This window comes from Globicephala melas, chromosome 1 (genome assembly GCF_963455315.2).
Source record: "Globicephala melas chromosome 1, mGloMel1.2, whole genome shotgun sequence".
Lineage (NCBI taxonomy): Eukaryota > Metazoa > Chordata > Mammalia > Artiodactyla > Delphinidae > Globicephala > Globicephala melas.
In genome coordinates this window covers 144868492-144883633 of record NC_083314.1, presented here as the reverse complement: position 1 = coordinate 144883633, position 15142 = coordinate 144868492, and the positions used below count along the sequence as shown (strand labels likewise).

At 37.9% G+C, this 15142-nt stretch overlaps 1 protein-coding gene across 4 annotated transcripts in view; it reads right to left on the bottom strand.

Annotated features, from left to right (window-relative positions):
- The window catches only part of NRDC (nardilysin convertase), a 91382-nt gene extending 78274 nt beyond the window's left edge, over positions 1-13108 (bottom strand). For 3 of the 4 annotated variants that reach the window (XM_030870105.3, XM_030870108.3, XM_030870109.3), the window contains exon 1: positions 12568-13098. In XM_030870105.3, coding sequence (XP_030725965.1) covers positions 12568-12911 — 344 coding nt within the window. In that variant the 5' untranslated portion in view covers positions 12912-13098. Of the gene's footprint in view, positions 1-12567 lie in introns of all 4 variants that reach the window. The other variant, XM_060305606.2, reaches the window with a different exon arrangement.
- Between the last annotated feature and the right edge of the window lie 2034 nt (positions 13109-15142).

The window sequence follows — 15142 nt, the reverse complement described above, 5'->3', positions numbered from 1 at the left end:
CCTATATCTAGAATATATAAAGAATTATTACTACTCAATTAAAAAAAGTAAAGTTGGACAAAGGATTTAAACAGACACTTGTCCAAAGAAGATACACATAGTATAAGAAGATGACAGATGACTAGTAAACACATGACAAGATGTTTAACATCATCAGCCATTAGGGAAATGCAAATGACAATGAGATACCACTTTATACCCTCTAGGATGGCTATTATCAAAAAGACAGATACTAGCAAATGTTGGTGAGGATGTAGACAAATTGGAACTCTCACACGCTGCTGGAAGGAAAGTAAAATGGTACAATCACTTTGGAAAAGTCTGAAAGATCCTCAAATGGTTAAATGGTTTCCATATGATTCAGCAATTCTATTCCTATTTATTATATACTTGAAATAAATGAAAACATACATCCATGCAAAACTTATACATAAATGTTCATAGCAGTATTATTCATAATAGCCAAAAAGTATCCATCAACTACTGAATGGATAAATAAAATATATCCATACCATGGATTAGTCAGCAATAAAAGAAATGAAGTACTGGTACATGCTACAATATGGATGAACCTTGAAAACATTAAGTGAAAGTAGTCAATCACAAAAGATGACATATTATATGATTCCACTTATATGAAATGTCCAGAACAGACAGAGGCACAGAAAGTAGAGAGACTTCTAGAAAGTAGATCTAGAGAGACAGACAGGGATTAGAGAGACAGAAAATAGATTATCATTTGCCTAGGGCTTGTACAGGTTGGACCACTGGGGAGGGCTGACAAGTAAGGGGTGTGGGGTTTCTTTCTGAGGTAATGAAAATGTTCTAAAATTGTGGTAATGAATGCACAACTCTGTAAATATACTAAAAACTAAGGAGTTGCACACTTTAAATGGGTGAATTGTATGGTATGTGAATTATATCTAAATAAAGCTGTCTTTAAAAATAAGGCAATTTTTAATACTAGAGACAACAAAGTTACTCAAGAAAGAAGATGTAATCATAGTAGACTACATGTTTCAGTATGAACAATATTTTGAGCTATAAATATTGATACTGGTTTATCAAAAAAAATTGGGATGTATTTTAGAACAGGAAGTGGGATGTTACATCTAAATATCATTTTCAGTAAAGACCTATTAATGAAAAATTAATAAGTTACTAATTTTAGCAACAAAATCAACCAGATTAAAGATTTATATCAAGTAAAATAAATGGAAACAGCAAGAAATCAAACTTTTTAGTCCACAGACACGAAAATTAGTTGACAAACCCTCCCTGCAAATAAAATATGAATTTTTAGGCCATGACATAATGAAAAAGAAATTTACAAAATAAAACATGATAAAGATCCCTGAAAAAAGATTCATTCATATATGAAAACTTAACATATGACAGAGTTGGCAATATAGGAAAAAAAATATACCAGGAATTACCAAACTATGGCTTACAGCTTTCAAACTAAGAATGGTTTTTACTTTTTTAAGTGGTTGGAAAAAAATCCAACAAAAGATTAATATTTCATGATACATGAAATTATCTGAAATTCAAATTTCAGTGTCCATAAACAAAGTTTTATTGGAACACAGCCACACTCATTCATTTACTTATTGTCTATGGCTGCTTTTGAGTCACAATGGCAGAATGGAGTAGCTGTGAGAGAGCACACGCAGCATTTTCACTGCTGCTCGACAACCTAAAAACCGCAGCAATGAATTTATAACTGAACAGCATTTCAAGTGTCACATGTACTGTAACTTTTTCTTTGAAACAACAGCACATATCTATCATGTCCAAATAAGGAAAGGGGAAAGTTGAATTCAAATGTCACACTTTCAATGTGGATTTTGTTAATAAATTCCCATCTTAAAAAAAAAATTTAAATAAATAAATAAATTCCTATCTTTAGTAGTCATTTGCTCTTGTAGACTTTATAATCATTAGTTCTGTTAATTTTTGTCAGAAATAGAAGCTGAGGGACTTCCATGGTGGCGCAGTGGTTAAGAATCTGCCTGCCAATGCAGGGGACACGAGTTCTGAGCCCTGGTCCAGGAAGATCCCACATGCCATGGGGCAGTTAAGCCCATGTGCCACAACTACTGAGCCTGTGTTCTAGAGCCGGTGTGCCGCAACTACTGAGCCCACGCACCGAGAGCCCGTGCTCTGCGACAAGAGAAGCCACCGCAATGAGAAGCCTGTGCACCTCGACAAAGAGTGACCCCCACTCGCCACAACCAGAGAAAGCCCACACGCAGCAAAGAAGACTCAACGCAGCCAAAAATAAATAAATAAATTTATTTAAAAAAAAAAAAAGAAATAGCTGATTTTTTTTTTTTTTGGCTGCTCCGCACAGCTTTCAGAATCTTAGTTCCCGACCAGGGATCGAACCCAGAACCGTGGCAGTGAAAGCACAAGTCCTAACCACTGGACTGCCAGGAAATTCCCAGAAACTGAATATTTTTAATTTCCTTTACTCTAGAGTAAGCAGTTTGATGGCTTAGCAATAGGAACCTTTTATTGCAATGTTTTGAGCTCAGAGTAAAAACTTAAACTTTTTTGAAGAACAGCCTTCAGCCACTGTCAAATACCAGATGGCTTTGGAAGTTAGCTTTTGCTGTGGACTTCATGTTTCTTAATGATTTCAACCCAAAATTACCAAACAGTGCCCATACGCAAAACTTATGTTTCAAAAACAACTAATGTTATCTGAATTACAAGCAATGGCAAGCGGCTTTATACTTTTCCTGTGCTGTTAAAAGTTAAAACAAGAAGCCCTATCTCCATTCCCACACAAATTTGCCACAGATACGTTTTCCAAGCAAACTACGGTTCCAGCAGTGTTTTTCAGATGGTGGTGCAATCACAAAGGAAATTTCCTTATTTCAAAGTCCTTTTAACTGTGCAGTTGAGGAGCTTCCACCTAATTTTCAATCAGAAATGATTAATCTACAATGTAATGGCAAAAATATCAGAGAAGAAACTAAACGGCAAAAATATCAGAGAAGAAACTAATAGAATTCTATAAATGCCTTCCAAGCAATGAATATGTTCAAATAAAATCAAATGCTCATAGACTAATATCAGTATTTGGTAGTACCTGTCTGTGTGAAAACACATTTTCAAAGATGAAATATGTAAACTCTCATTACAAATCAGTATTAACAGATGACACATTTGCAATCAACTTTAAAGACAGGGAACATTAACTTTGAACCCCACCAAAAGCAAAATGCTATCCCTCCCAAAAAGAATTCCATCTCTTCTCACTAGTAGACCTGTATTACTAAATAAAGTACTACTATTGTATTTTGAACTTAATAAAAATTTTATTAAAAATTTGCAGAGGGAATTCCCTGGTGGTCCAGTGGTTAGGGCTCAACACTTTCACTGTGGTGGCCTGAGTTCAATCCCTGGTCAGGGAACTAAGATCCCGCAAGCTGCACAGCATGGCCAAGAAAAGAAAATTTTTTTTTTTAATTTGCAGAAATTTGTTTTCTTTCTTGTTATATAGGTACCTACATAATATCCTTAATTTTCCCTCTTGACTGACAAAGTCTAAAATATTTATTATCTAGCCCTTTACAGAAAAAATGTGGTGACCTCTGGGATATAGACTTTTCAAAAGGTGTGCTTGGACAACTGGCTGCCCATATTTGTAAAGAACAATAATAAAATTAGATCGTTACACAAGTGTAAAAAGCAAAACAATAAAACCTCTAGAAGGAAATAAGATGAAAAAGCACAAACCATAAATAAAAAGATGAATAAATCTGATTAAATTTTAAGACTTTATAAACAAAGGGTAATGATAAGCTATATATAGACTTAGAGAATATATTTGCAACTCACATAATCAAAAATGGATTATTTAAAATATGTAAAGAATTCTTACAAGTCAATTTAAAAGAGGGGGAAAAAAAACAACCCAACAGAAAAATGGGCAGTTCATAAAAGGAGAATCCAAATGGCCAGGAAACATGAAATAATGTTTGATTTTATTAGTAATACGGGAAATTGCAAATAAAAAAATTTTTAAGAGAAAAATATTTCCCACAGATCAAGTTCTCAATAATTTTTTTAAAAATCTAACAGTATCAGGAATTGGTAATAATATATAGAAGCAGGAAACAAATGTAAATAGTACAACTAATTAGAAGAGTACTTTGGCAACATCTATAGTAAGGTTAAAAATTAGTCATTTCACTTATAGGTATATAAATAAAGTCTAAAACGTGTACTCAAGGGGTCATGTATAAAAATGTACACTAGGGCTTCCCTGGTGGCACAGTGGTTGAGAGTCCGCTTGCCGATGCAGGGGACACGGGTTCGTGCCCCGGTCTGGGAAGATCCCACATGCCGCGGAGCGGCTGGGCCCGTGAGCCATGGCTGCTGAGCCTGAGCGTCCGGAGCCTGTGCTCCGCAACGGGAGAGGCCACAACAGTGAGAGGTCCACGTACCGCAAAAAAAAAAAAAGAAAATGTTCACTGAAGCACTGGAAATAACCTAAATATACAACAATCGAGAAAAGATAAATTGTGGCATAATCAGAAAACAAAATACAACAGAAAATTGGGAATAATCTAAATGACCAGTGGTAGGAAAACAAATAAATAATGATATGTTCACACAAGATATTAAACAGCATGTAACACAAATAACTAGTATTACACTTAACAGCATGAACAAACCTCAAAAGCAATGTTAAACGAAAAAAAAAAAGGTTATGAGACATCTAATGTGATATAATTTCTATTTATATGTCTTAAAACATGTGAAAGCAATAATGTATACTGTTTATAGATAAATGCAAATTTAATAAAAAATATAAAAATATACATAGGAATGGTATATATATATAAAATTCAAATAATGGTTAAGACTGGAAAAAGAGGATAGGGAATGCAATAGGAGGGGGCAATATCCAAAGAGCTTCAAGTGTATCTATATGGTTTTATTCCTTAAAAAAATATTTTAATCTGAAATAAAAACAAGAAATAAAATGATTTTAAAAAAGGAAGACTGCAAAACATATCCTTATATATCCATCAGGCCAGAGAAGAAAAGGATGAAGGGGTCAGAGATGGAAGCAAGACTATAAGAAAGGCACCATTCTAGGCACTAGAGATATAGGGATGAACAAAACAAAGTCCTTGCTCTCATGAACAAGTAAATATATAGTATATCAAATAGTAAACAAGTGCTATGAAGAAAAATAAAACAGTAAGAAAGAGCACAGGGGTGGGGAACCTAAGTAAAATTGTTATTCAATACAGGGTGCTATTTAGAGCCACAACACAGGGAGCAAAAGCAGACAGGTAAGAGAAGTCCAAGAACTGAGCCCAGGCGCTCCAAAATTTAGAGATAAGGAGAAAGGAGATAAGGAGAAACCTTGCAAATGAGGGAGAAAGAGAACTAAGAACAGTGTTGACCTGGAACTGAAAAAAAGCATTTCCAGAAGGAAAGAACGTTCAACTGTGTCATAAGATACTGAAAGGTCAAGTAAGATAAGAACTTGAGAACTGACCAATTGTAAGTTATTGGTGATCTTGAAAATAGCTATTTTGGTAAAGCAAAGTGGCAAAAGCCCACTCTGAGTTCAAGAAATAATGGGAGTAGATGAACTGCAAATTTTGAATACAGACAACTCTTCTAACAAGCTTTGCTATCAAGGAAATAGAGAAATTTGAGTAGCTGGAAGGGCATAGTTCCAAAGGGATCTGAGCAAAGAAATGCTTTTCCCCAGAAAATGGGAACAATTATAGCATATTAGTATGTTCATGGGAATGATCCAGTAAAAAGGGGAAATTGATGATGCAGGATGGAAGGGGAACAACCGGTAAAATAATTAGTGGCTGGGATCAATAAAGAGGGGATGGGATCTATTGCACAAGTGGAAAGATGGGTGTTAGGTGTATACACAGTTGATTTATTAATAACAGAAAAGAAGGCATACAAAGATTCAAAGAAACAAAATCCCTCTCTACAAAAATTTCAGCATAATAGAGGGGAAAGACAAACCAGTACTTACAAAAAGATGAAATAGCTTGACAAACTTTGCTACGGGGCACACAAGAGTGTAAATAGCTCACATATAGGAGGGGAAGATTGAAAGAAGAGAAGTAAAGGGTTCACAGAGGAGGTAACGTTTGACCAGAGTACAGCATGTGCCAAGAAAAGTAGCACAAAACCGCATAACAGAATGTGAAGCTGGAAAGTTAAGAATCAAAAAATGGAGGGACTTAGACCTTACCTGCCGTGGTTAAGAATTTTGCTTAGAAGGAACCAAATGAGAGAACACAATTCATTTATACTCCAGTTAGTGCTCAGTACCTGCTCAGTAATGTATTTTCATAGAATAGCATTTAGGCTATCATGTAATAAGAGCACTATCTAATAGGATTACTGTAAAGATTAAATGAGATAATCTATGTAAACTCCATAGAATAGCACTTAATACCTAGTAAGCACTCAACAAATACCAGTTATTATTAGGAGAACAAAGACCATTGTTGTTGGTGGTAATAGAAATATAAATTCTCTGTCTTCAGAGGACCAAGTGAACTTTCCAAACTACAATCTACTTCCAACCTTTCTGCAAACAGTTTAATTCTGGTTCTTGTAACTAAGCCCACCATCTCCACCACAAAAAAAGAAAAAATAATACACACACACACACACACACACACACACACACTAGAAAAGGACTATAATATACTCAGTTTCCTATGACTTGGACAGGCTTAATGACTGACTTCATTCTAGGAACCAGTATGAAAATAAGACCTATGTCAGAGTGAAAGTCCCAGAATAAACCATCTTCTTATCTGCCAGTTCTCCCAAGTAAAGAATATCCTAGAAACAGACCAGATCACCAGAGGTTACCCTACATATCTACCAAACCCATTATGATTGGGTCTACACCCAAAGGATTCAGTTGAGAATAAACAGGCTTCTAAGGTAAAGAAAAATTTGATAATCTAAACATCCTATAAAATGCTAATGATTAAATTATCGTATATCTACACCATGGACTTCTAAGTGGACAAAATATATTGAAAAACACTTAATAAGAAAATGTTCACAACATTGTTAAAGATAGTATTATACCATTTCAAAATTATAAATTACAACTGCATAGCAAAAAGGAATAAACGTTACCAGTGGTTAATGCCAGGTGGAACGATTATAGGGAATTTAAATTTTTTCTTGTTACCTAAATTTCCTACAAGGACCAAATAATACTTTTGTTTATTGATCAATCTTTTTTAATTACTAAAAAGTAAACAACTCAAGTCAAATCTCTCCTCTTCTCTAGAGAAACAAGCTTACTTAATATCACTTCTAATCATTTCTCTACATATCTAAACACAGTAAATTACATTTTAGGTAAACATATAATGGGAGGTGTTGTTTTCTGGGTTTTCTTTATAAAAATGGAATTATACAATATATTGTGGTTTGCAACTGGCTTTTTTCATTCAATAGTAAATGGGACACCTCTCCATATCGATATATAAAACCATCTATCTATTTTAAACACTTTATTTTTTTAATAAATTTATTTATTTACTTATTTATTTATTTTTGGCTGCATTGGGTCTTTGTTGCTGCGCGCAGGCTTTCTTTTTAGTAGCAGCGAACGGGGGCTACCCTTCATTGCGGTGTGCAGGCCTCTCATTAAGGTGGCTTCTCTTGCTGCGGAGCACAGGCTCTAGGTGTGCGGGCTTCAGTAGTTGTGGCACGTGGGCTCAGTAGTTGTGCCTCACGGGCTCTAGAGCACAGGCTCAGTAGTTGTGGCACATGGGCTTAGTTGCTCCACGGCATGTGGGATCTTCCCAGACCAGGGTTCGAACCCGTGTCCCCTACACTGGCAGGCAGATTCTTAACCACTGCGCTACCAGGGAAGCCCCTCTATCTAGTCTTATAGTTACATATTATTTTCATTGTAGAATGGTATAATAATAATCTTTAGCCAACCAATGGACAATAAAGTTGTTGCCAACTTTTTGCTATTACAGTGCTGCAAATATCATTTAATTGTGAACATATTAAAACAATAACAGCTAACATTTGAATGCTTATTATGTGCCAACTACCACAAGCTTCTATATGAATTAAACATACTACAATATCACCATTCATATTATTATTTGTATAATTTATATTTTTTTCTCTGTAACCTGCCTATTCATACTTGTTTTCTCTCAAAAATCAAGTAATTATTTTTTAAAACTGGCCAGGATACAAATTTGATCTAAAAAGTTCCTAGCAGAATATCCTCAAGAGTTCCATGAAAATGCCTGGCATATGGGCACTCATGCATTTAGACATTCTACAAATACTATTTGAGAACTATGACATGCTGTAAGTGAGCAAAACAGAGTTGAACTCCAGATTCATAGGTTTTTAGCCTAGCAAACATTTGTTAAATTAACTTAATAAGAGGAAAGAAAAAAAAAGTGACAAGAGGAACACATCAATTAGAGAAAGAATAGTACCATATACATCAGCACACACCATTCAATACACAATTATTGGGTTGGCCAAAACATTCATTTCAGTAAGATGGCTCTAGTAGCGCTTAGTTGTGTTTAACCTCATTCAAAACAATTTCATTAGAGTGTTTTGTTACAGCTGTCACATCAGCGTGCATTTTAAAAAAACATCAAAATTGGTGAATTTTTGTGTAGCCATTTTAATATTGAAGATGGAAGAAAAAAAGCAACATTTTCGGCATATTATGCTTTATTATTTCAAGAAAGGTAAAAACGCAACTGAAACGCAAAAAAAGATTTGTGCAGTGTATGGAGAAGGTGCTGTGACTAATCAAACGTGTCAAAAGTGGTTTGAGAAGTTTCATGCTGGAGATTTCTCCCTGGACGATGCTCCACTGTCGGGTAGACCAGTTCAAGTTGATAGCGATCAAATTGAGACATTGAGAACAATCATTGTTATACCACCTGAGAGACAGTCAACATACTCAAAATATCCAAATCAAGCGCGAAAATCATTTGCAGCAGCTTGGTTATGTTAATTGCTTTGATGTTTGGTTTCCACGGTAAGTTAAGTAAAAAAAAAACCTTGACCACATTTCCGCATGCAATTCACTACTTAAACATAACGAAAATGTTCCGTTTTTAAAACAAATTGTGATAGGTGATAAAAAGTGGATGCTGTACAATAATGTGGAAAGGAACAGAATGGGGCAAGGGAAATGAACCACCACCAACCACACCAAAGGCCGGTCTTCATCCAAAGAAGGTGATGTTGTGTATATGGTGGGATTGGAAGGTAGTCCCCTATTATGAGCTCCTTCCGGAAAACCAAACGATTAATTCCAACAAGTACTGCTCCCAATTAGACCAACTGAAAGCAGCACACCACAAAAAGCGTCCAGAATTAGTCAACAGAAAACTTATAATCTTCCATCAGGATAACGCAAGACCACATGTTTCTTTGATGATCAGGCAAAAACTGTTACAGCTTAGCTGGGAAGTTCTGATTCACCAGACACCGCACATTCGGATTTCCATTTATTTCGGTCTTTACATAATTCTATTAATGGAAAAAATTTCAATTCCCTGGAAGACTGTAAAACACAACTGGAACAGTTCTTTGCTCAAAAAGATAAAAAGTTTTGGGAAGATGGAATTATGAAGTTGCATGAAAAATGGCAGAAGGTAGTGGAACAAAACAGTGAATACATTGCTCAATAAAGTTCTTGGTGAAAATGAAAAATGTCTTTTATTTTTACTTAAAAACTGAAAGAACTTTTTGGCCAATCCAATATAATTACCCCTTAAAACAGTCTTGCCACATCTCGTGGGTCTAAGCTACTATCTTCACATTAATCTTAAAACACTGCTTTATTTACATCATTTTCATGCTCAAGAACTCATAACTTCTCTCAGTATTTCTCAAATATACTTCACCCATTCTCTACACTATCTATTTCAAACCTTCACTGCTAAAGGCTTCCCTTCTGTTTCCCACTCCTTCCCGTACAACTTCTTAGAGGACCACTTAAGTTGACCTCAATGCCTACTTTACAGGAAAAAAAGTCCCTAATCCTTCCAGAAGAGAAGGAAATCAACACTTACCAAGCTACAGATCACTAAAAAAAAGCAGAATGGATGTCCTGGAGGTATGATTAACATTTCCAAAAACTTAAAACAAATTACATATAGAGAAGTAAAATTCCACAGGCTATTTTAATAAATGCAGACTGGTAAACAAGTATTTTGAGGTGTTATTTTCAACAAAATATTCCTTTAATCAGGTCCGCCTCTGGTAAGTATTCACACATTCATAAGATAAATAATTATAATACAATGGATGTGTACTGTAATGGACCATGTATAAAGTCCTACTGAAATACAGTGAAAGGAGGGATTAGTTCTGCCTGGAAATGCTTCACAGAGATAACATCTGAGCAGGTCCTAGAAGGATAATTCAGCTCTCTGGGCTGCAGATGCCTCATGTCTACTTCTGGTTACAAAATTCAGAGAATTTAACTTTAGGATGGTTAAATCTTTAAAATTCATCTAATATCGAGGTTTTCCACCTTTATTTTAAAGTAACAAAATCTTTCCTTTAAGAGTCTAATTGAAAACGTTGGTATATAAAACAGGTAAAAGTGGACCTGCTCTTTTGAAAGGAGAGGAAGTTATTGGAAAACACTGCTATTCTTAATCAACACCCTTCACTTTAAAATAAGAAAACTGAGACACTAAGGACAATGATTTGGCAAAAGACCACAAAAATGTAGAAATGCAACAATTACTCAGACAATACTTTTTAAGCATTATCTCCTCTTTCAAGTCTTTTCTAACTTTCTCCCCAGGTAGAGTTTATACCACTCCTTACTTTATTCCTTGCTATACCCAGCACATACTTCTATTATAGTTTCTATAAAACTTTAGTGCTCTAGTTATACCTTTTTCATGTGTCTGTGTCCCTCTACTACATTGGAAGCTCCCTGAAGGCAGGGACTGTCTTAATCATCTTTGTATGCTCAGTACCCAGAATAAAATATCATTTATTAAATTATATTCAACCGAGTTTCAGAAAAGATTTAAGATAGCTCAGCGCTTAGCACACAGTAAGACTTGGTAAGTATTTTTCAAATGAATATGCCAAAAATGAGGTCATTAAATGAAACAATACATCAAAGGTAGAACAGTATCTGACACATAGTGTACATTCTAAAAACATTACCTGTTATTATGTAACTTTATATAGGCAGAAAAAAACTGAAGCTGTTATTTAATCTGGACGGCAAAAACTAAATAACTTTTATCAAGGTTTCAACTTGCTCATTTACATTATTACTACTATAACCACATCTTTGATGAGAAAGAGAGAAAACTTAGCCCATTCATAAAGATCTTCAGCCTGGGAAGAATAGTACAAAGAGTTGTGTACTGTTAATCTCTAGATGTGGAGTGAAAGAAGAATTTAGGCCTGTCTTCAATTTAGGGCTAAAACACTTCCTTCTAGACCTTAATTTCAGTCACCTGTCTTTTGCGGATGGTGGGGAGTGAAAAAGGTTAAGGCTAAGGTTCTTTCCTGCTCTAACAATGTAGGGGCATACAATAAATTTAACCTAGAATCCTTCACCTTTCAACTCAGTAAGAACTTTATAAAAATCAGTAAATTGTGCAGGGCATTTGGTGTCAGATGGACAGGGTTCAAACCAGCTCTGTTATTATTCAGCTGTATAATTCTGAACAAAAAGCAGACTCTCTGGATCTCAATTTCCTCAGCCTTCAAAATGAAGTTAGACAATATGCTCTCTCCTTAAAATACATTACAGTCATGACGTTCTATGGAATAAGTTACCTGTGAAGATAATATTTAGGTGGGGATTGAGCCACCAGTTATCAGAGATGTTTAGAGGATTATGGCATAAACCAAAAGTTGAGAATTTCAGGATTAGAAGAAACCTTACAAGTCTTCTATGACTCAGTTGAGATTCAAGTCCTCTCTAACACATTCTTGGAAGAGTTCACCCAACCATTCTAGCAATGAGAAACAACCCATGGAAATAAGTCACTTCATCACAGGCCGACTCTGATGCCTAAATTCTTTTACTGAAACCACACGATCCTCTAGTAACTTCCACCCATTAGTTTTACCCCTCTTTCAACTACAGGCACCTCAAGTATTTGTGGATAGTGATGATATGCCCCTTAATATCCTCTCCAAAATTAAAATCCCCAGCCCCTTCACCCTTTCCTCATAACAGAATACCAAGACTCCCTGACCATCCAGCCTGCCATCCTCAGGAAAACCTCCACTCTTGCTTTAGCGAATGTCATAACTACTCGAACAACCCTTCCCGTTCTGACATCCTGATTCCTGGTTGGACCCAAGATCTGCCCCTCGTCGAGCTGACACCACACAGATGCCCCTAACTGCCCTTGCCACTTCCATCCAAGGAAGCTTCTGGGGTGGGAAGTGTGCCCCTGGTTGCTCCTTCGGAAGATTAGGAGACGAGAAGGGACCACAGCGGGAACAGAGAGGCCGCCCCCTGCTCTCCTCCCCAGTCCAAGCCTCCTCCCTCACCGGTATTGCTTGGGATCGCTGGGAGACTTGACGATCTCAGGGTCTCCGACATTACTGACAGGCCCCCTCCGTCCCTCCTCCTCAGATTCATCGGCTCCCAGACGAGCAACCCGGCCGCTCTCGCCCAAATCCTGTCCATTGGGCTGCCGGTCAGGGCAGCTGCAGGTGGACTTCGCCTTGTTCCTTCCAGGCATGGTCAGAATAGGAAAAGGTCTGGCAGCCGCCGAGTCTTCGCACCGACCCCGCGCTTCTATTCTCCACAGCGCCGCGAGCTCCCGTCCGGCCTCACACCACAACTTCCTCCTGGTGGCACAGACTGCAGCAACCGTGACTCTCCTCAGCATTCACCACCAAGCCGGAGCAAGTGGCATCCCGCTCGCCAAGACCCACCTCCTGCTCCAGCTGCTCCTCCTCCTCAGCGTTCCAGAGGCGGTAGCGGCCGGTGGTGGGGCTGCCGCAGCCGGCGGGGGGACAGGCCTGAACCCCTCCCCCAATCCGGTCTCCCTCACGCCAACTTCCCTCATCCCCACGCCCTCCTGGCCGTCGATGACGCAATTGATTCTAGCCAATAATAAGGCAAGACACCAGTCACGCGCACGTAATCAACCAATGGGAACAGGGAATAAAAAGAACCAACGAGCGCGGGCCGAATTCTCGGAGCACCCAGCGAGCTCTTCGAAACCAGGGGTGGGCGGGGCGAGGAAGAAGAGGCGGAGAGAGTGGCGCGGAGGACGACGGGAGGAGGGCGACAGAAAGGTTGCGCAGAGTTTATGACCGAAGCGGGAAGGTGGTTTGAGGAAGTGGTTGAATAGCGCTTCGGGGCTCAGAGGAAAATATTCCCCTGATGAGAAAACCTATAGGCGAGTGGAGAAAATTAATTCCCAAGCCTTTTTTTTTCCCCACTCGTGTCATATTTTGCTCATCCTGCCCCTCAAACCTGGGGTGGAGACTGTGGCCGTGACTCAGCACGTAAAAAGCAGAACGCCGGAAGTATGTTTCTGCCGCCGGATGGAAGCTGCGCTTGAGTGGAGCTGAGCTGAACGCCAGAAGCAGCGGTTTTGATTCTCCGCCTTGTGGCCTGCTAGACCTTCGTGCTGTTCGCCCTCAGGGCCTAAGAAAGTTTAAGAGACCGGTGTAGCTGTGTTCAGTCTTGCACGTGAAAAGATTTTTTAGCTCCCCCTCAGACTGGAGTCCACAGCCTCAAGTTAGACAACTTTTATTGAGCAGCCACCTCGTGTCAGGCTGCTACCCTCAAGTCCTTTTTCCCAAAGTTTTTTCTGCTTTCAGTGGCCTTTGGTGGGCAAAATGTGATTGAAACAGACACACTTGAAAATAAAAAGCAGCTGACATACAATATGTCTTATTAACCATGGGATGAGGGTTCCTAGCACATAAAAGGAGTAAATATGAATGAGTGAATGGAGAAACACTTGAAGAAAGGAGATTTATTGTTGATCGTTATAAGTCTTTAAATTTTTCTAGGCTTCCCCAACTCCAGACACGGGATACAATCATGAACAAAACAAAAAAACTTGTCTTCTTGGAGCTTGCATTCAAAGGGGAAAAAACACAATAAAAACAGATTTTTTTAAAAGTGTAAGCTATGACAATGAATAACGCAGGATAGGAGAGGAGAGTAAGGAGCTGAGAAGGAGAAATGCAACGATTCAGGCAGGAGGTGAAACCTGAACTAGGGCAGCAGATGAGATAAATTCATTGAAAAATATCGTTCAAATATCCCAGTTTGTTTTCAAAAACCTATCAATTTTTAAACTAAGCAATTCCACTAGATTGCCCTCCTTCAGAGCAGTGTATTTTATTACCAGTCCCTAACGTAGCTTCCCAGCGCATTGTAAAACAGTAATGTTTGTTGTTGAATACCTGAAGTGACATGACTATTCTGTTTTTTTTTTTTAACTCTGCAAAGCAATAACACATTGCAAGTAATGATTCCCAAAATTGGGTTCACCTCTTGGTGGGTGTCTAGCCAAAAGACATAACTAAGCCAAAGATTGGGAGAAGGAAGGATTAATTACCTGCAGCAAGTAAGGAAAATACTGGGGATCTTTCCTAAAGCAGTGTCTCCCTGAACAGCAAAACTGGGGAAGTCTTAAGCTAAGGGAACATGCATATTCATGAAGGGATTTGGGTGGTGTATGCATACACATGCAGGGGCTTGAGCAGCGGCAAATTCAACAGTGAATTGGGGCAAAGTTTGACAAAGTCCAACCTTTAGTAGATTGAAGTCATAAGGGTCAGAAAAGGTCAACATGATCATTCCTTAGATTCCTACCAGTCTGAGGTCTTAGCATGTAGTTAACATTCTCCAACAGGGTGTAGGAGGTTAGTTCCTGTAGAACAACTCCAAGATATGTATCAGATTAATACTCGTCCCTTGAGGAGGAACTAGCACTCTTTTATCACTGAACTATTGTTTCTTGACCTTTTCCTCTGTTCCTGCATTCCTTTGTTCCCTTAAGATCATTAATTACTGAGACCTGCTCAAGGGCAAGCTCAAGGGCAAGCATTGTGGCCAGGCTTAGATCACAAAATGGCTTAATCCAAAATGGCTTCT